The sequence below is a fragment of the Empidonax traillii genome, unplaced genomic scaffold, assembly GCF_003031625.1.
Source record: "Empidonax traillii isolate 1590-97213 ecotype Southwest subspecies unplaced genomic scaffold, ASM303162v1 scaffold1217:size511469, whole genome shotgun sequence".
Taxonomy (NCBI): domain Eukaryota; kingdom Metazoa; phylum Chordata; class Aves; order Passeriformes; family Tyrannidae; genus Empidonax; species Empidonax traillii.
Window position 1 is genome coordinate 302,773 of NW_020956410.1, and position 21,007 is coordinate 323,779.

The 21,007-nt window shown below is 54.8% G+C and overlaps 1 protein-coding gene across 1 annotated transcript; it reads left to right on the plus strand.

The window, feature by feature from the left end:
* The first annotated feature begins 4,100 nt into the window (after positions 1–4,100).
* SIX1 (SIX homeobox 1) lies at positions 4,101–6,577 on the plus strand. Its single transcript, XM_027905888.1, has 2 exons — positions 4,101–4,694; positions 5,658–6,577. Exons 1-2 carry the CDS (start codon positions 4,135–4,137, stop codon positions 5,944–5,946), a joined length of 849 nt encoding a protein of 282 aa, XP_027761689.1. The 5' UTR covers positions 4,101–4,134; the 3' UTR covers positions 5,947–6,577.
* The last annotated feature ends 14,430 nt before the right edge of the window (positions 6,578–21,007 follow it).

Here is a 21,007-nt window from a genome sequence, read left to right on the forward strand (position 1 = left end):
GCAAGGAGACCTCAGTGGCTCGTCTCCCTCTCAGTTCCCTGCGCCAAAACAAATCAGCCCCTCCTGGTCTCGGTTTAAATGTAGCTCACTGGATAATTAACTCCATCTTTCCAGCCCTGCTTTAACTGTTTATTTAGTGTCACCCCGTATTACCATCACTAGCACTTTCCTCTGAACAGGAGGAGCTGGAGGGTTTCACCTCCCAAAAGGAAATTTTTCGTAGCTTAAAAGAATCAGCATCCAGGAGGCACAGGAGCAAAGAGAAAAGGGGGGGACCGGAACTGGGGATCCTATGGCAAAAGCAGGAGAAAATAAGGGTGGAGGGGGGACAGGGACAGAAAGACGTATCGGCCCTCGGAGAGGAAAAAAAAAATCAACAAAAAAACCTCCACAACGCGTGATCACCTCTAATCCTTTGAAAAATGTCCCGGTAAGTGTGCGAAGAAAGAGCCCTTTGTGCCCTGGGGATCGGCCACGCCGGGAAGGCCTTATCCTTATCCTGCCCCACCATCCCGGCCCGGCCCGGCCCTCCTCCGGCAGCCCCGGCCCGGCCTGACCCCTCCGGGTGCGGAGGGACCCCCGAGGCGGGCACCCCCGGGGGGCCCGGGCAGGGACGCGGCCCCCGCCCCGCGGACACCGGCTTTGTTTTTACAGGTGTCGGGAGGGCAATTTACTAACAAGTAATTAAAGGTCGCACCGGTTTGCAGGCGCACCGGGCCAGAGGCTCCTGCGAGAGAAGAGCGGTGCATATGGAGAGGGGTTTGTCCTTCCTCATTAAAAAATAGAATAATAAAGGAAGGGGGGGGAGGGGGGAGAGGGAGGGAGGGAGGGAGGGAGAGAAAGAAAATACAAATCCTTTATTGTTGGGGAATAAGCCGGGAAGCTGGCTGTCTCCCTGCGCCTCGCATTCGGCAGGGAAGGCAGCGCGGATCCGGTATCACGTTGCAGATCCTCACTCGAGATAACGAAATGCGATCTATTTTTCAGAACAGCAAGTGGATGGGAAAGGAGCCTCTACAACACAAACCTCATTGACTTAATGGGTCGGTTTTGGATTTCGCCTTCGAAAGGTTCGGCAAGCGGCAGCGTTGTGTTTCTGCCCCGCCGGCTCCCAGCCTCCAGCCCCGGTTCCTCATCCTGACGAGACGAGGCTCCAAAAAAAAAAAAAAAATCGTTGGTTTTATTTTGTTGCGCTATTTGTTTCCTCCAGACCATTACACTTAAAGAAAAAAAATTAAAATTTATTTTTACTTGGGGAAGAGCTTTATTTCTAAGTTCGTGGGTGCATGGGGGATGTATTCGGGTTATTTTTCCCTGCTTTGTTTCGGCTTTTTGTCGAAATCGAGGAAAACCCGTAGAGCGTTGCGTGGACTGCATCTTCATCCCCGCTCCGCGCTTGTATAACGCCACATCGAATAAAAAAGGGAAGAGATGAATTTCCCTCACAAACAGAGCCGAAGGGTGCCCGGGCAAGGGGGGGTGAGGAGCGGAGGGCCCCTCGTCCGGCCACCGCCTCTCCGCGGGCGCGGATCGGGCAGGCCCCGACGGCGGGGGACGGGGTCTGGGGGGCTCAGCCCGTGCGGGGAGAGGGGTGATGCTGCCGGGGTGATGCTGCCGGGCTGCTCCTGCTCCGCCGGGAAAGGAAGGACCGAGAGCGGCCGGCGGGAGCTCCGTGCCGTTGTGTTGTTCAGTAGCTTTATGCTCATTTGCATCTGCCTTGTTTACTTTTTTTTTATTATTATTATTTTTTGAGCGGCTCGAAACTATTTTTTCCTCTGTGTGGTTTTCAAGGGCTTAACGGGATGGGGTGTTCTGGGAATACATGTACCTCTTTCCCCGATTTAAAATGAAAGGTTCCCAGTTTTTAGAAAAACCAACCGCGGGCCACAACGAACATTGATGCTGAGCGGTTCTCGCCTGCAGTAACTCCCAGGTAGACCCCGGTGGGTCAGTCCCCTCCCCGTGTGAATTTTCATGAGATGGAAGAATAAAGTCCCGCGCGGGAATCGCGCGGAAGCCTCGGCTCAGCCCTCGCCCGTCCCTGTCAGCAGTTCCGCCGGCCGCATTAGGATAATTTGCTCATTCCCAGCAAGAGCCGTGTTTGTTTTGGTCGGCCTTTTAAAGGAGAAAAAAAAATTAAAAAAAAAAAAAAGGAAGAAAGGAAAAAAAGAAGAGAAGAAATGAAGAAACGTGAGGGCAAGAAAAAGCAGCTTTCGTTAAAATGGCATGGGGCTTCCTCAGCCCCGAGTTGCGTTTCTCTCCTCCTCATCCAGAAGTTACAAACCCGCAGATCCATGCTCTTCCAGGAGCGAGCACCCTATTAGAAAGAAGAAAATAAAGTTAAAAATGAATAACAATAGACAGGAGCGATGGAGGAGCCCACCCCCAGGCTGGGAAGGGCGCTGCTCCTCCAGGACGCGGCCGCGGGCGAGCCCATGCCTTATAATTCTGCGCACTTGCTCCAGACTTTAGGGTATTAGTTGATTTTAGAGCCGGGTTTAAGGCTTCGTTCCGGTCCCCACACAGCTGCCTTGTCAATAAGGATCTGTTCCAAGCAGACATTCCTTCTGGGAGGACATTGCAGCTCTTTAAGACTTCATCTGCAACATCATAAGTACTAAAATAAAATGGCAAGGGAAAATTACCAGACACATGGTCATGGGATATGGAAGAGCCCTGACTCCAGCGGACATAGTACAGTCGCTGTACAGACTGGGTGGCAGGGGCTTAATTTAAACAGCCCCGAGACGCGAAGTACGTGGGAAAAACAACAATCTGGATTTAGGAAAATATCGGGACCGGCCTTTCTCATGTCGTATCGCGGGCAGAGGCTGCGGGCAGAGAGCGGGCAGCGGGAGAGCCGCCGGCCCCGGCTCCGAGCCCTGCAGCTCCCCGGCTGTGAACGGGCTCCTCTTCACTTGGAGCATTAAACTCAAATAAATCCGACTTGGAAGGTCAAATAAATCCAACTGTCTTTAGCGAGGACAAACAGGTTTTAAAGAGCCCCGCGATGGCTCTTGGCACCCGCGGAGCGAACTCATTCTTGAATCCAAAGCCTTCTGGAGTGTGCTTAAAATACGGGTTTCGACTTATCTAATCAAAGATAAATACAGCCATAAAGGCACCCCCTGTCCCCCGCACCCTGCCCTTATCTCCCTGCATTGTCCTCACCTCCCTGCTGACAATAGATTATCTTTGCTTAGGGAGCCTAATTGTTTTCTAATTTTTCAAATAATTGCTTTTGAGCGAGGTGTGCAAATGAGGATTAGGCTAATTAAAGCGCCGCCGGTGGGTGCAGCGCCGCTGCCCGCCGCCCGCACGGGGCTGCCCCGACCCGTCGGGACCCCCCGCGCCGGGAACTGGGCAAAACTTGGGGGCAGGAAGGGGCGCACGGGCCCCCGCGTGTTACTTAGCCATTCACCAAACCATTATTTATTCATCCCCAGCACTAAGGTAATTAAATACGGGCTGGCTTGGCAGGGGACGGCCAGCGGGCGGGGGGAGGGCGGGGCGGAGGGGGGCAGGAGTTTTGGGGCAGAAAAAAAAAAAAAAGACAGAAGAAAGAAAGAAAGAAAGCAAGAAAGAAAGAGAAGAAGAGCCCGGCGGGAGCGGCTTCCCCGGGGATGCGCCCGGGGGCGCGGGCGGCGGGGCCGCACCCGCGCAGAGGCGGCGGCGGGACGCGCAGCCGCGGCCAGGGCCGTGTCCGGGGCCGTGTCCCCGCCGCCAGGCCCCGCCCGCCCGTGCCGAGGCTCTGCCCGCCGGGCCGGGCTGGGCTGGGCTGGGCTGGGCTGTCCGGGCTGGGCCGGGCCGGGCCGGGGGTGCCCAATCAGCGCGGCGCGGGGGCTCGGGCGCTTTAAGCGCGGCGGCGGCGGAGCGGGGACAAAGTCCCCCCGGCGGCGCGACGAGCATCCCCGCTCAGCCCGACACACCGCCCCCGGCTGCCGCAGCGCCTCCCCGCTCTGGGGCCGCCACCGGGACCGGCACCGGGATCGGGATCAGCACCGGGACCGGGCCCGGCGGGCGCCTCCCCCGCGCCCCTCCGCCGCCGCGCTCCCGCGGAGTGCCCTCCTCCTCTTCCTCCTCCTCCTCCTCCTCCTCCTCCTCGTCCTCCTGCGGCCGCCGCCGCGCTCGGCCATGTCGATGCTGCCGTCGTTTGGCTTCACGCAGGAGCAGGTCGCCTGCGTCTGCGAGGTGCTGCAGCAGGGGGGGAACCTGGAGAGGCTGGGCCGGTTCCTCTGGTCGCTGCCGGCCTGCGACCACCTGCACAAGAACGAGAGCGTCCTCAAGGCCAAGGCGGTGGTGGCCTTCCACCGCGGCAACTTCCGCGAGCTCTACAAGATCCTGGAGAGCCACCAGTTCTCCCCCCACAACCACCCCAAGCTGCAGCAGCTCTGGCTGAAGGCGCACTACGTGGAAGCCGAGAAGCTGCGGGGCAGACCCTTGGGCGCCGTCGGCAAATACCGCGTCCGCCGAAAATTCCCTCTGCCCCGCACCATCTGGGACGGCGAGGAAACCAGTTACTGCTTCAAGGAGAAATCCCGGGGCGTGCTGCGGGAATGGTACGCCCACAACCCCTACCCGTCCCCCCGGGAGAAGCGGGAGTTGGCGGAAGCCACGGGTCTCACCACCACCCAGGTCAGCAACTGGTTCAAGAACAGGAGGCAACGGGACCGAGCGGCAGAGGCGAAGGAAAGGTACGTACCACCCCCCCATCCCCTCTATCTCCCCCTCTTCTCCCTGCTCCACCCTACGGGAGGCGGTTGGGAACCCCGGGAGCGCAGCGAGTTCCCGGCGGCGGATGGGATGGGATGGGAGCGACGAAAACACACGGTTCCCTCCAGATCCAGTTTTTAAAAATCATAAACCGTATTGCGTCTCCCCCTTCCGTGGAAACCCAAGTGGACTTTCCACTCGAGATCAGCCCGACCCCACCTGCCCGGGGGGAAGAAACGAGGCTCTCACCGTCCTCTCCAGGCCGCTCCGCCGCCTTTGTTTGCCGCCTGCCTCCCCGAGCAAACCGGGAGCGATGCCGTCCCGGAGCCTCCGGGGAAGCGGTCGGGATGCCGGGTCGGGCATTGCCAGGGATCGGTCAGGGTAGTTCCGAAGCCCGGAGGAGGAGAGAGATGCAGGGATGGAGAGCTGGGGGAGATCGGAGTGAGACCGGGATGGGGACACGCTGGCCCGGCCGAGCCGCCGCCCCGTACCGAGGCCACCCCGGGAGGCGCCGGGGTGGCCTCAGAGCGAGGGGCGGCAGCTTGGCCCGGAGAAGCAGAGAGCCACGGAGGGCATCGCCTACAGCAATCTCCCCATCGAGCCTCCAGGAGAAAATCTCGCACCCTGCTCGTCTCCCGGCTGCACTTTCATTTTTAATTAAAAAGAAAGAAAAATCCCTCGCTCCAATTTTTTCCTCCTCACTTAAATTACCGGGCTGTGCGGTGTGCGCTTATTTATATAAGGGGAAAAGAAATAGGGATGATCCGTTATGAAAATATTAGGATTTCCCCCCCCCCCCCCCCGCTGGAGAAGCATCTGCTCCCACGCTGGAATTAAATGCGAAGGATTTACAGGGGACATTAGCACAATGCCCATCCTCGCCGCCTCCCGCCCGCCCTGACATCCCCGTTGTGGGATTTTTTTTTTTTCTTGCTTTTCTGCAGGGAGAACACGGAAAACAACAACGCGGCCACCAACAAACCAAACCAACTCTCGCCTCTGGATGGGAGCAAACCCCTAATGTCCAGCTCCGAGGAAGAGTTTTCTCCTCCCCAAAGCCCAGATCAGAACTCGGTCCTGCTCTTGCAGGGGAACCTCAGCCACGCCAGGAGCTCCGGCTATTCCCTGAGCGGTTTAGCCACATCTCAGACCCCTCACAGCCTCCAAGGCCACCAACTCCAGGACTCGCTGCTGGGACCCCTCACGTCCAGCCTGGTGGATCTGGGATCCTAAAGGCCCTCGGCGGACGGCTGGAGGATCGGGAGAGGAGGTTCTGCTCGGGGACAGAGGCTCTGGGTTGTACATAGAGGACAGCATTCGGTTTTACAGCTCACCCGCTGATTCTAAACGGGACTCTCGGCTCTTTTCACACAACCCCACATCGGCTCCTGCTCCAGCTCCCCTCTCCCCCAGCATTTCCCACAATCACCACGATTTTTTTATTATTTTTTTTTCCACGTAGCCAAACGCCAAGAGTGGCAAGAACCCTCATCAGCCCTTCGAGTTCAAACAAGTTGGTCCCACCGGGAATTACAGAAAAAAAAATTAAAAAAAAAAAAAAAGGAAAAAAAAGGAGAAAATAAAAACCCTAAACCCAGCTGGATCCGATTCCACCCAAACAAATCCCAGCGCCGAGGGCGCGGTGGGGCAGGGGCGGCCAGCACATCCCTGCTGCTGCCCGGCTGGATCCCCGAGGAGCTGGGACGGGGACAGAGGGAGTGAACCGATGTACTGAGCCCTGTGTCGGAGTGGGAGGAGGGAGGGGAAGTTACGTTTACATTTTTCATATTTAGCCTTACCAGAAAGATTTCGATGTAGTTTAAATTAAAAAAAAAAAAAAGAAAAAAGAAAAAAGAAAAAAAAAGGATAAAAAAGGAAAAAGAAAAAAGAAAAAAGAGTGAAAAAAATTCAAAAGCTTCAGTATTAGAGTTTTACTAAGTGCCTGTGTCGGAGCGCGGCCGTGCGATGCAGTTACTGAGCGGGCTCTTGTGGGCCCGCGTCCCTCAACTTCCTCCTCCTCGGTGGTGAAATGCATCGATGTGGCTAAAAATTAGGATAATAATAGTAATAACAAAAGTCGACGGCCGTTTCCTCCTAAACGAGTATCCCCCAGGCTGCTCCGCCAGCTCCCCGTTGCCTTCTCCCGTCTGTCCCCGCTCGCCGCCTCCCTCCTCCGGCTTGCAGAGAGCCCGCGGATGACGCTGCCTGTCTCGAGTATTTGTTACCAAAAATCGCATGTGCTTTCAGGTTTATTTTCTATTGTACCTAAACAGTCTAAATTAAACAACGCTGATGGTAGAACACCCAGGCTGCGCTTTTCTTTGCAGGGTTTCTTTGCTCGTGCCCTTCTGCCCACCCTTACCCTCCTCCCCACGGGCTGCAGCGGAGGTGCTTCGGGGCTGTAGGGAAACCGGTGCCTTCCTAACCGAGGAAGGAGGGGGAGAGGGGTCCCGCCTTGCCTGGGATCATCCCATGAGAGCCGGGCTACTGACCGGGAGGGAGAGGCTGTCCCCCGCCGCCCGCCCCGTCGGGGCCTCGCTGGTGCCGATCCCCCCTGTTAGCGTTTTGCATCATTAAGTGCGTGTTTATTTAAGTCGCTGCCGTGTTTGTGCTCGGGGTCTTGGGCCATGGAGAAATGTCACCCTCTGCAGGAGGGTCTGGCCTGGCCGGAGCGCTCCGCGTCTCTCCTGCCCGATCCCCAGCGGGTCCGCCGGCCCCGGCACAAGGACACACTTCAGAGCTCCCCATGGAGCCCCCACCCGCGCCCGGACGGAGCGATGGATCCGTGCCCACCCCTCGCCCTGCGGGGGATCCGGGGCGCTGTGCCCGGGCTGCCGGGATGGTTTCCCTCCTCCCTCCGGACGGGCACCGGCCGCCCCCGTGGGAAACCTGGCCCAGATCCCGCCGGGCTTCCTGCGCCCACGACCCTTTGGGGGGCACGGCCGGGGCAGTGAGGAATCACCCTCCCGGGCAGGACACAAAGTGGCTCCGTGGGTGCAGCTCGGGGGGCGCAAATCCCGCGGGTGGGCGCACAGCTGCTTGTCTGTGCGCATCTGCAGCCGCTGGCGGAGCGGGGGCAAGAACAGACCTTGTGGGGGGAGCGTGGACCCCCTCTTCGTGTGCAGCGCCCCCGACTCCGGGTGCCCGGCTCGAGAGGGCGACCGGGGGCGAATCCCGCTCCGTGTCCCACCTTAGAGGACGGGACGGGTGGGTCCGTGCCCCCTGGTTCAGGCTCGTCCTCTTCGCCCTTCCCGGGGACTCTCATTCCTCTTCCCGGGGGACTCGTCCAGCCCCGCTGTCATCCATCACAAAGCAGCACAGCCGCTCCCAGCCCCTAGGGCAGAAAGGGGGGAACCCCCATGGAAACGAAGGAGGTTTTCAGGGTGAGCAGATGTGGGCTCCGTGCCCCAGCTCCGTTTTTTGGTTTTTGTGTTGGTGTTTGTTTTTTTTTTTTTTTCCCCAAACCACGGGCTCATTGAAGAGGAAGGATAAATATTACCCGGGGCTCCAGCCCTGCGCAGCGGGCGGGAAAGCCAAGCAGGGACTCACAAACCGGGGGTTATTTTCAAAGCAAACAGCACGGAGGCGCTTCCTGCGTGCAGGCAGCGGCAGGGCTGACTGTCGGGGGTTGGGGGGGAGCTGCAAGGGGTTGCTCCCCTTGACCGAGTCCCCCTTTCCAGCACACACCTCCGGGCCGGGGGTGCTCTCAGGCCCGACGGCAGCAGAGCGGGATCGCGCACACCGTGCCCCGCTGCCCCCAGGCCGGAGAGCCCTACTCACCCCCGGACCCTCCATTTCCCCAAAAATGAGAGGGACGAGGCTGCCAAGAGGCGGAAGGTGGCAGTGAGGGATGGAGGATGCTGAGGGCACCCCCCTGGAAACAACTCCCCGGCCGACAGGAAGGTAGGATCAGGGAGGCCCTGGAGCCGAGCCAGGCGCAGGTTGCTGAGCTCTCCTCGATTAGGCTTGACCTCGCAGCAAGCTTTTCACAGCAGAGCCGGCCTGGGGGGGCAGCCTGGGGCTCTTTCTCACCTAGCTCTGCATTGTATTTCCATCGGCAGGAAGGAGTTAATCCGCACCCCCCCACACTCTCGCCCACCCCCCAGGACAGATTTCACGCTGTGTCCAGGTCATCCAAAAAAGGGGAGGAAATGGAGAACAGCGGAATGATTAATTCTACCTGCTTTTCCCATGAGTGATCACCTGCTTTCGGGGTCATGAATAGCAGGTAGCTCTCTCCGTCTCCAGCTCTGAGAGGCTCATTTGTTTGGTGACAGCTGAGTGACAAGACCTGAAATCCGAGCCCTCAACTTTGCCTGATGTGTGGATAAAACCCTGGATGTTCCCTCAAACATTTCAGGAAATGAAAGTTGTAACGCGATCCCTTGTGCGCCCACATCTCCCCCAGCAACACACAAAAGCTCAAAGGAACCTTCTCGGATTAAATTCAGACTGGAGAGGATGGAAGGAAAATGGAGAGCAGGCTGAGAAAGCTGGAACTGGCAGGCTTTTCTTCAGCACTTATTGGAAATGTCTGTCCAAAGCAGGGATTTAGAAAGGTCACCTCTACTGTAAATGCTTCTTCCTCCATTGGAATCAGACGGGCAGCCCGTTGCTCCCCAGCCTTCTCCCACCTTGGGGGCAGCCTGGGGGTTTGTGGGGGTGTGCTTGGATTCCCCAAGCAGGAAATTCAGTGTATAAAAACAAACGCCCAAGGAGAAGGCCAGCCCCCTCCTCTCCCTCTCCTCAGTTAATTTCCTATGTCACGTTGAGCCAGGGCTGTCCCGTGCACAAGCCACACGCCTGCTCTGCCTCTGCCCCACTGCCAGCCCCTTCCCACTCCCCTTCTCTGCCAGCCCCCCAGCACCCCAGGTAGGGGTCTCACTCTTAGCCCCACAGCCCTGGGCCACGTGCTGACAAATCCTCCACAGAGGCCAGCCACGAGGACTTGCTCAGCCCATGATTGCAAGTGCAACATTTCCAGGACTGACTCCCTAAAGCTCTCACATCCCCAGCTGCAGCTCCGGGAGCCCAGAGCCAAGACGCAGCACATTTGTACTCTGTGTCTTTGCAAACGAGACCTGAACAGCCAGACGATGGAGTTTCATTTTGATCACAAGGGTTTGGGGACGTCAGCAGCTGGAATGAGGTTGGTTGTGCAGGATAGGCAGGACTGGGCCAAGGCATCCTGACTCCCTCTCTCCCGGGTAGATGGTTTTACGGAGCTGCCTGTCACTAGGCAGCCACCAGCTGCTTGCACTGTTATCCAGCCTGAAGATAAAGTACTATTTAACAATTGTTTAACTGTTCTTGAAGTGCTTCAGACTCTGCTGACCCTGCAAAGGAAACAGCACATGCCCCGAGATAACTCTTCACCTCTGAGCTTCTCCCTTACTCCTACTTTTCTCTGGAGAGCAGCTCGTGGGCACTGCACAGGTGGAATATCTCCCTGTCTGCCTGCCCAATGTGCTTTGCTGTCAGTAATTTTGCAGCTGAGGAAGAGCTCGGTGTGGGGGCGACACTGCTGGAGGCTGCTCTCTGTACAAAGTAACTTCAGAGTGAGGTGCTATAACCTGCCCGAGGGGTGTGGATGTCGTTATCAGGAGCAGAACACAGTGCTTGGACATCCCGGCTGTGGCAATTCATCTCCAAGGATGGATTTTGCTATTCCTGTTGTGGGCAAAGCCGTCAGGTTTTCTGAGGGCACCAGATGCTGTGTGGGGAGAGCAGAGGTGGCGGAGGCCGGATCTACGGCAGCTTTGGTGCAGCTCAAGTGTGCAAAGTAACCTGAGACACTGCCATCTTTCCCAACTGGATGTGGACACAGTTTTAAATATGGAAATGAAGGAAAATTTGCTTTAATCTTCAGGCAGAGAGAGCAAATCACCAGGCTGCCCAGAGATTATCAGCGCTCCCCCCAGCAGCAGCCTGATGCTGTTTGGAAAGGGCATCAGGCTGAACCCCCATCCTGTGCCACCCTGACTTTCCTTCCAGCTGGACTTTTTGCCAAGGACAGGAACATTCTCTCTCTCTCCTCCCTGTGATTTCTAGCACCTCCTCGGATTTTAAAAAGAGGCTGAATTTCCTCCGAAGCATAGAATCCCAATCCTAATAATGAGGTGATAGAGGCAGATTTAGTTCAATTATGGTTTCCTGTTTTCACATGTCCAGTGCTTTTGGAAAATGCCACTGTGGGCAGAGTGACTCCTTCCCTTCTCCGTCTTAGCTTCTCATCCCCAGCTTAGATCTGCAGACACCAGGGATGCTTTGGTACATGCTCAGACTCCAGTGGCTTTCAGCCGTGATAGAAAAGGTACGGAAGATCCTCATGTCTGTGCCTCGGGGTGGAAAAAAGGGAGAAAACTCTTCTTTTTATGACTGAAGGACGGAAAAATGTTTGAGCTACTAGCTGGAGCTGGGATCAGCCCTGTTTTACAGGAGGAGAAACCGAGAGCAAGGGAGATGACAGACCTGCTGAAGGTCAGAGCAAGGGCAAATGACAAAGTGGGGAGGGCGGCTGGTGCTGCCCACGCTGCCTCCCTTTATAGTCCCCAGAATTAGTCGCAGTGGCTTATCATTATGTAATATAATATTCCTAATAACGCAAGACAAAACCAATTGACTAGAAAACAATGCCAAATGAGACTTTTGGCTAACACTCCCTGAAGAAATTGTCTCTTTTCTAGAATTGGAAAAAAACCCCAAAACACAAAAAAACAAACAAACAAACAAAAACCCCAACCCCAAAGCCAAGCAAATTAGAAACAATTGAAAAATGAAATCACATCTGCAAACCATCAGAGTGCTTCTCCTGAGCCCTGAAGGGTGCCTGTCCCACCCTCCACTGCTCCCACCGCCCTGCGCAGGGTGGTGGGTGTCACAGGGATCTGCAGCCCTGTCCATCCAGACACGGGAAGGATTTTGTGTCTGGGGATGGGCACAGCCTCAGCACATGCTTCCCTCAGCAGAAAGGCAGTGTCATGCTGGAGCAAATCAGAGATGTATTTAGGGAATTAAGATCTTGTATGCCTAATCTCCCGGAGCTGGCAGGGAACCACAGAAAGAAGGAGTGCAAGAGGGAAGGAGCACCAGCTTATAAACTGCTGTTCCCTTTCTGGAAGCCCTCCAGGGCTGGGTAGAGGCAATGGCATGAAGGAACCGCAGATCTTGCTCAAGCACCCAGCCAGGGGCTGCTTGTCTCTCCGTAGCCAGCGGCTGCCTTCTGCCCACCCGCTGCATCCCTTCTCTGCAGGAGCAGGACCAAAGTGAGCAGGAGCTGGGAGTGTCGTTCGGGCTTGGCAATGAGCAGCTGCAGGGGACACTTCTGTCATGGTGGCTTCCAAACCTGTCGGCACATGGGACCGTTGGTGTTTTATGCCATGTGCCCTTTGCAGTGGAGCTGAGGAGGGGATGCCCTGACATATTTCATCCTCTCCTGGGTGTTTGGCATCTTGTGGGTGCATGGTGAGGGAAGCACACACTGGTTTTATACTGCTGGGACAGTTCAGGCTGGGATACACATCACTGCCACCCAGTGGGAGGGGGAGATGCTGAAGCCTGAGCCAGGAGAAATCCCTCATCCCTGGACATGTTCAAGGCCAGGCTGGATGAGGCTTGGTGCAACTTGGTGTAGTGGAAGGCGCCCCTACCCATGGCAGGATCTTGGAACTAGAGGGTCTTTAGGGTCCCTTCCAACTCAAACCATTCTGTGATTCTGCAAGTCTATGGTTTTATGAATCTATGCTTATATGATTCTGTGAATATCTGTTGGCAAAAGTGCCCCTTGAGACAACATCCCCAAATGTCAGGGAAGGTGCTTGACAGGGAGGTGGGATTATCTTTTGGAAGGAAGAGTGCAGGCAAAGGATGCAGTGGGGATGCTGGAGCTGTGCTGTCCCCAGGGGACATGGTGCCTAACGAAGTGGACAGACATACGGAGTGCAACAAGTTGGCCAGGAGGATGATGCCACGTGGGGCTGTACCAGACCCACCTATTACTTTTGTGTGCACGATCTGCTTCTGAGCCCTCCAGGTCCCAAGGGTGACTTGGACTGGGTTCAAAAAGCCCTGAGGAGGGTAAAGGAAAAGCAGGGCATGGGGATGAGGAGCTGCAGGATCCCTGCCTGCTCTGTTTCTGATCTCCCCAGCAGGCAGGGTTTGGGCTGGAGGAGACCTTTAGCAAAAGAGCTTTGAGGCTCTGCTTGTGGCCTGTGGGACTCTCAGCACCCCGTGGGAACTTGGTTCTGGGGTGGTAGAGGTCAGTGGTGTGGCCAAAGCCTGTGACAGCAAACCTGAGGTGATCAGCAGCTGGTCACCCCCCCACCTCACTCAGATCTGCACCCACTCATGGCTGAATTTAAGGCTAAAACGGAGGTTTTAGCATGGAAGAGAATCAGCACCCTACATCAGCACACTACATCAGCACCCTACTGGCTCATGGCACACCAGATCATTGCAGTGGTCCCTTCTGGTTTATGGATATGTCAAATTTGATAATCTACCCTAGAGAAGGAAAAAAGGCAATGTTACATGATCTGAAGGCACTAGTACAAGGGGGATTTCTTACAGTCCTCTAAACCAAGAAGAAAAATCTGTGAATAGGACTGAGACATAAGGTTTTCCCACAGCAAAGAGGAGCTCCGTGTGCAGACAATGGCCCCCTTGCAGCTGCAGGGTTAACTTCAAACCTAAAATGTTTTCTAAAAGGCAGACTCTGACTCTCGTGGTGATGTCTCATGCCACGTCCCAGTGACACCCCAGATCACCAGCACGGATGTCTCATGGGTGCACTCAGCCCCTGCCACCCCCTGCCCTTGGGCAGCACAGGAGGGGACTGTCCTGGCAGCAGAGCATTGTGTGGCATGGGATGGGCCCCCCATGCCTGTGCCAGCTGCAGCTTTGGGCTGTCCCCGGATGCCCGAGTATCTCAGTCTGCACCCTCCCCCCTACCCCCCGCCGTTCTCCTCTGGATGACGTTTTGGGGGCTTTGCTTTGCTCAGGATGCCTCTCTGTCCTCATCCCTCCCTTCTGCCAGGGTTACGTAGCCGCAGCTATTTGCTGATGGCCTCCACGGAAACCGTATATCCTGCCTCTGCAACCGGAGACCAGGTGCCCACGCAGCTGCCAGATTTGAAAGAGGAGATGGCAGGAGGGGAAGAGGCCAAAACGGGTGTGCCAAGGGAGGGGGGAATCACATCCATCCCAAATTGGGCCCCATCCCGTCCTCGCTAAAAAACATAGTGAGATGGGAGGGGGGAAAAAAGCCCTATTTACAACCAACCTCTCAAGGCAACATGGAAGTGGCCGGGGGCTGAGGCCAGATTTAAACTGAACCTCCTGCCCAGTGATCCATGAGGAAGGCTCGGCTGCTCAAACAATGAGCGGGCAAAGAAAGCTGAAATGATGGTCACCGGGAGAACCTGAAACCCGCGGTGGGGAAAACAAATAAATACAGGAGTGGAGCCCTCCCCGTCCCAGCTGAGGCAATCTGTGCTTATGCAACCCTACCCGAGGGCTCCCTATCTCTGTGTACAATCTGCGCTGATAAGATTGTTCCCTGCTGAAAATCAAAACCGCAGGGATTCCAGGCGGCTCAGCCGGAGTCAGATTGTCCACCTGAACACCGGGGCACTTTCATGTGGAAAAATAATCGCAGGGTTATTTTGCTGAAATAAGGAGATGGGGAGAGAGAGGCTGTTGGTTGCTTCGGAGAGGGGTGCAGCCCCGGCACTGGATCTGTGCAGCACGGCAGGGGTGCCAGCAAAGGGCACCATCCCAAGGGCGAGATGTCCCCATGGGATGACAATTGTTGCCTGAAGCAATAATAGAAGAAGCAACGGGCTCTTGTCCAAACCTCACTGTTTTTCAGTGAGAACTGCTTTTTTTTTTTCTTTCTTTCTTTTTTTTAAAGGGTGGCAGCTGTGGTGCAATAAGCCCTCAAACAAGGATGACACGAGTGATGGTGGAAGCAGTGATTGCCAACGAGATAGAGGCCACTTTTAAGGTTTTTTGGGTGGAGCAGCATGTGATTAGTGACTACACTGAGGGGGAGACAGAATACATAAACATATCCTATGCATATACATGTACATAGAGAGATAAATGCACCTGATAGAACCACTGTGTAGGACAACCGGCCTGATAAGACATTCTCAGGAGCAAGATGTGCAGGATTAGATCTGTGTTTGCAGTTATAAAGTAGATATTGTGGGTGTTTTGTGTCTACTGTAGTTCAAAAAGCCGTGTTTTGAGGCATCTGCCTCATTGCCTGGCTGGTCAGATTCCCTCTGCTTTGAACATCAGATCAGTCCTTCTCTCAAGACAAAACTACCTATCAAATCATGACAGGAAAAAAAAAAAGTTATCTGGGAAAAACAGCAGCAAGGCATTGCTTGGTGATGCTGGAGGTGGAACCTCCTCTCCCTCAGATGGGAATGGGATGCTTGTGTCCTGCACCTCGAAGCAGAAGCAGAACATTTTGTGCATTTAGCACCAAGTACCAGCTGTTCGTGAGTTTTAAATGCTGCTGAGTGAATATGTTTGGAGGAAATGCCCATTGGGCTGGTGGATGAGATAGGCTGGGGATTGGGGTCCCAACCCCCTGCCAGGCCCCTACACCAAGGACAAAGAGAGATCCCGGCAAAAAGCAGTTTCAAGTGCTGTGTGTGCACCTAAAGCTCTTCCTCGGTTGCTGCATTTTCACAGTTTTCATTTTCCCCGGGGAATTTGTGGCTGGTTTTCTGCCTCTCCCTGCTGCAGGGAAAACCATGGGAGTGAGGAGGGGATCAGCTCAGGTGGCATCCAGTGTTGGGGGTGGGCTGGTCTGGACACGCAGCATTATCACCTCAGCAGATAAGCTTGGCTTAAAATGAACAAGAGCCAGTGCTTCTCGTGCTCTAACATCCCTCTGCACCCCGTGGGTCCCTCCAGTCACAGCAATCCCGCTCTAAAAGAGAAATCTGCGTAAAACTGTGCTTGCAGGGGTTTTTGGGTGGCTACGATGAGAAACAAAGCCCTTTAGTCGTGCCCGCGGGCGACACGTCCCACAGTGGCCGTCCCTCTCCAGGGCTTGGTGTTCCTGGCAAAGCTTATGTGAAATGAAAACGCCTGTAATTTTCTGAAATTCCTTAATCCTGCTTATTTTCTCTCTTTCCCTGAGAGATCGGAAACCGCAGTGGTCTCCTCAAGCCCACCCACTAATTACAAGACATGAGCTCAACCCGCTGCCGGCCAGAAACAACATCACAGGACCAAACACCAGGAACCAACACTGAGCACTCGCAGCAAACTGCCTGAGAGCGAGTCACCAAGAGCTTGGCAGGGATACACCAGCCAAATCAAAGAAAGAAAGAAGGATAATATCCCATTTTCCTTCCTCCTGCTGTAATCTTGCCTTTCCTGGAGCCACTGACCAGTCTGCGTCCTACTTCTCTATCTCACTCCAGGATCCTCTTTTAATCTCACTCTTCTCTGTTGGACTGCCACGTTTTTTTTTTCCAAATTTGACCAAATTATCTTTCAAATTTGCTTGAAAATGTCAACCCTGCCAGTAGTGCTGGGGAAAATGGGAGTTTCTAGCAGGAGGGTGGCATTTAGCAGAAAAAATCTCTATGGGGAAATCAGATCAGACAGAGGAAGCCAGGCTAAAAATAAAACCTGAGCTCACAGAGGGGTTATAGGATGGGAACAGAGGCTATGGTGCATCCCTGGTTTTATTCTTAGTAGGCACAACTGGAGAGATGGTATAAATTTACGGGCATAAATCAGTACAGTTCATAGAAGGATGTTGTGTTTTCTTTAAGTTCTGTGTTCACATGCACGGTTTTACAGCAACCGGGTTTGTTCCCTAAATCCCCCATGTTTGCAGTGGCATGTGAGTGCACATCAAGGCTACCTTGATTTCTTGGACTGCTTCCTTCCTCCTGCTTTCCCTGTTCTCAAGCAACAGCCTCCTACACCCAAAAAAGCCAGCGGCAAGTCCCATTGCTGGCAGAGCGAGCACAAGGCTTCTCTGCTCCAGGTCTTATCCCTGCACCAAACCCTCACTGTGCATAGGATTTCCCTTGGATACCCTGCTCTGGCAGGGGTTAGGAATAATGTCCCAAACTCTCCTGCTTGTTGGTGCCTGAAATCATGAGGGTTGGCGGGGTCCCAGGTGGGAGATGTGTCATGGGGTGTAGGAGGGCTGCTGTGCCTGAGCCCTGAGCTGGGAGTGTGGGAGTGGGAATGGGAGTGTGGAAGTGGGAGCATCGGAGCTGTAGTGTGGAATTTAGAGTAGGATTGGGAGCGTGGGAATGGGACTGTGAGCGGGAGTGTAAAGTGGGGGTGTAGAAGTTGGAGTATAGGAATGGAAGTGTAGAAACGGGAGTGGGACTGGCAGCGGGAGTGTGTCTGTGCAGGGCATCCTCTCGCGGAGTGGCCGCAGCTCGTTCCTGGGGCTGCAGTGCCACCTGCTGTCACCGCCGCCGTGTGCTGGGGACCCCGCTGGCTCCCTGGGCACATCCCGGGCAGGGAGGGACACGCCAGCGACACGACGTGTCTCTGCCTCCCCACTACCTGAAAAAATGAAGCAAGAAAAAGCCAGAGGGAGAAAGGCAGCGCTGGGTCGCAGGGATGGACTGAGACGCGCCCACGGGGCTCCTTGGACACAGGGACATCTTCATTCTGTCACAGCACCTCAGGTGGACTAAAACACTCTACAGGAAACGTCTCTTATCTCCTTCTGAACGGTCAGACGTGGCCTCTTGCTTCCTTCTGTGCCTAAAGGTGTCCTTTAGGAGCCAGCGTTACCGCAAATTATCACCACCCCTCACTGGCTCTGCACAAAGCCTGGACTTGCCCCATGTCCATGTGCTGATGTGGCCCAGAGCAGCTGCCCAGTCCCACCTCTCCAATTCAAGCTCTTCTCAGCTTAAAAATCTAATCGTCCCTTCTTGGGTCACCCATCATCAAAAGGGAGGAGATTTAGATTAGATCTCAGGAGGAAATTCTTGACTCATGGTGGTGAGGCCCTGGCTCAGGTTGCCCAGAGAAGCTGTGGCTGCCCCATCCCTGGAAGTGCCCAAGGCCAGGTTGGACAAGGCTTGGAGCAACCTGGGATAGTGGCAGGCGTCCCTGCCCATGGCAGGGGGTTGGAACTGGATGATTTTTTAGGTCTTCCAGTCCAAACTCTTCTGTGATTCTATGATCATTATCATTAACCTCTCAGAGAGGAGAGGTGTGCTCTGTAAAAAAACCCAAAAGAGCTGCCATTGCCTCCATTTATGTTGAAAAAAAGAAACCTAAAGAAAAAGTAACAAAAAAACCCCAAAACAAAACCAAACCAAAACAAAACAAAAAACCCAACAAAACCAAACAAAACTCCCCAAACCAAACACAAAACAAAACAAAACAAAGAGCAGGGAGATCCTAGCTGCTGAAAATTAAGCATTAGGGGGGAAAAAAATTGCTCATGAAAGCCAGATCCAGACCGGCTGAGCAGCTTTCAGAAACGACAACAAATAAGTTCGGAGGAAACCAGATACTCGCCGTGAAAATTTGCAATTCTTTGTTGAAGAAGCGTTTCCATGGAAAAGCTGTGTTTACTCGTCACTTGTCCTCCCAGCTCCTGAGCCGGGATGTGGTGCAGCTGGGCAGGCAATGCCCATAGGAGAGGAGGTGAGGGGATGCAGCCACAGCAAATCTGGGAGAGAACGTGGGGATCACGTTTGCATTTTTATCTCCTACTTGCGTGGGTTAGGGGTATGAAATGCATTAATTTCTCAAGGGCAACCTGCTTTTGGGAAGGGGGGTTGCAAGGGCCTGATCCTGAGCAGGCTGAGGGGTGCAGGGAGCAGCTGCAGCAGGGTATGACTGAGGATTGGGATGCACGGGGGCCACCGGAGGAGCCTGCTGGAGTTCTTAGGAGAAACGTGTTGGAAAAGCTCACCAAAAAACACCCCATCTTTGAAAGCTTAAACTCACATTTGAATGATCCTTTTTTTTTTGTTTGCTTGGTTGGTTGGTTGGTTTGGTTTGTTTTTCCCCCAGCAAAGACGCAAAGCAGCAGTGCATTTCCACCAGCCCTCTGCCAGCCCATCCCGGGATCCAGCCGGGATGCTGCCGGAGGCATCTTTGGGAGCCGGGGAGGTGCCGACTGCCTCCGACTCCACGTTTTTCTTACAGCGCCGCTGGGACCGGCGGGGCAGAGCCGCAAAAGGGAGTGGCTGGATCCGAAATCCACCACTTGGACCCAGACAAAATGAAACGGGGAAAGTAAAAACAAGGGGAAACTTGGCCACGGCTGCTCCTTTTCACAGGCTCCTTGCGTTGGGTCATAAGAAACCAGCCCACGGAGAGAGGGACTGGTTTACTTGTCTGCTGTGGCGTGTCCTGGGGAGCCAGAGAAAGGAGCCAAGGAGAGATCGGATCCTGGAAAGCAGCCCGTGCCCTCTGCCAGCGCAAGCTGCCAGAGGTGGGAAGCAGGGAAAGTCATGCATGGCCTCCCCACCTCCTCCGCCGCTGGTGTGGGGCAGCCTGGGAGGAGCCTCTGGGCTGCTGCCTTGCCGGGGAGTGCCTTGCACCCCCGTTTCTGCACTCAGTGCTGATTTGGATGTCTCGTTCCTGCACAGAAAAAGCACTTTTGGGACCTTCGCCATCCCTCGAACCTCTGATTGATAGGGCTGGTGCATCACGTGCTGCTCTTGGTCGCATCCCTCTCCTCCCTGCCCCATCACCATGTGCTCCCTGTCTCAATGGAAACCCTTTCCAGGTGTTCCACAGCCCAGAGCTCTCAGTGTGCTTGGTGAGGACTGTCCCTTGCTCTGTGCATCTCCAGCTCTGGTTTCAGTGGGAGCCTGTCCACACCAGCTGCACCATCCTAACTTATAAGGCTCTGCTGACAAACACCAGCCAAGTCCCTGGTGGGGACGTGCCTTGATCCTCCCCCACACCCACCTTCATGCTCAAGTGTGTGTTTGGGGCTCATCTGTCACTCAGTCTCTGTCTGTTCCTTGTCCCTGTCCTCTTCTCTGCCTCTCCTTTCCCCTGAAGATGGTAAGTGCCTCTTCAGCGTGCCCGGCTCCAGCGTTTCATCTCAACAGGCCAAGCATTCACCCCGTGCCAAACTGGCAGGCGGCTCAATTTCCTGGCACGTGGCCTCCTTGGCTTTCCACGCAGACTGATTTCTTTTATTTTTGTGGGTTTATTTTTCCCCATCTTTAAAACTCACCATTGGTTTTGATTGGGTGGCCGTGGACTTGCAGCCCTTGGGCTTCCAAGAGCAGGAGAGGGGAGCTCTGGTGTGGTGGCAGCAGGGCCTCAACCCAGTGTGGGGTGACCCTCCTCATCTTGTTTTTGAGAGAGGTGAACTGCTCTGAGTCAGGGGTCAAGAGGTGGCCGAAGTGTTTTCTCTTATTCCAACGTGCTCCCAGACTCCCTGCAGCTCCTGGGTCCCACCATGGAAATGCCACCTTGAGGAACCAGTGCTGGTGCCAGAGTGAGGAGGGGTGTTGCTAGAGAAAGGTGGTGGGGGCACATTCCCCACCCTGAGCAACAGGAAAAATGTGTGGGGCTCCAAAAAAAAAACAAAACCAAAACACCAATGTCTGAATGTCTCATGTAGGGCCTCTGTCCTGGAGGGGTTTGAACCCTCCTTGGAAAGAAGGTGCTTATGCAGAGGAGCCCCATGGTCAGTTTGGAGAAAATAGAGGCCATTCCCTGCCTGGCTGTGGCTTCCCAGGGGAATGTTTAAACCCACCTCTGAATGGCCCCCTATCCATCTCCAAATGGATCTCCCAAATCCTTGTGGGGAAAAAAAAAAAAGAAAGAAATTATTTCTTTTCCCCTACTGACTCCACATGACCTGGGCCTGAGGGGCTGAAGGGCTTGGGGGAATGTGAATCAGTAAGTGGGCTTTCAGTGGTTGGATTTTCAATGGTGTCATTTCTGGATATAAATACTGGTGCAAGTGAATGGCTCTGGAGTGGCAGGATTTGCAGAGCCATACTGGAGTGGTTCCCAGGATAGATCAGAGTTTGATTCCTGCCAGGAAGGACATCACTGATTTGGGATATACAAGAGACACCTCTTTTCCCCCCAGCCCTGGGTGGAGCAGATGTGGTCCCTCCCTCACAGAGACACATGGGCTAGCAGAGAGGCAGGTTAGAGGGATGAGCAACTTCTGCTGGGCACCGAGAAGGGTTTTGGATGGGGCACCTGCTCCTGGGACAGCGTCTGCAGCCTGGTCTTGAGTAGTAAGTGTATTTTCCCCCAAGGGAGATTATGTCAGGGTGGGTAGCAGGCTGCTGTCATCACT

Excerpts from the sequence above, each read along its gene's own strand:
- SIX1 (XM_027905888.1), top strand. The coding sequence starts at position 4,135 with ATGTCGATGCTGCCGTCGTTTGGCTTCACGCAGGAGCAGGTCGCCTGC. Across the intron at positions 4,695-5,657 it reads GCGGCAGAGGCGAAGGAAAG|GGAGAACACGGAAAACAACA; the intron begins GTACGTACCACC and ends GCTTTTCTGCAG.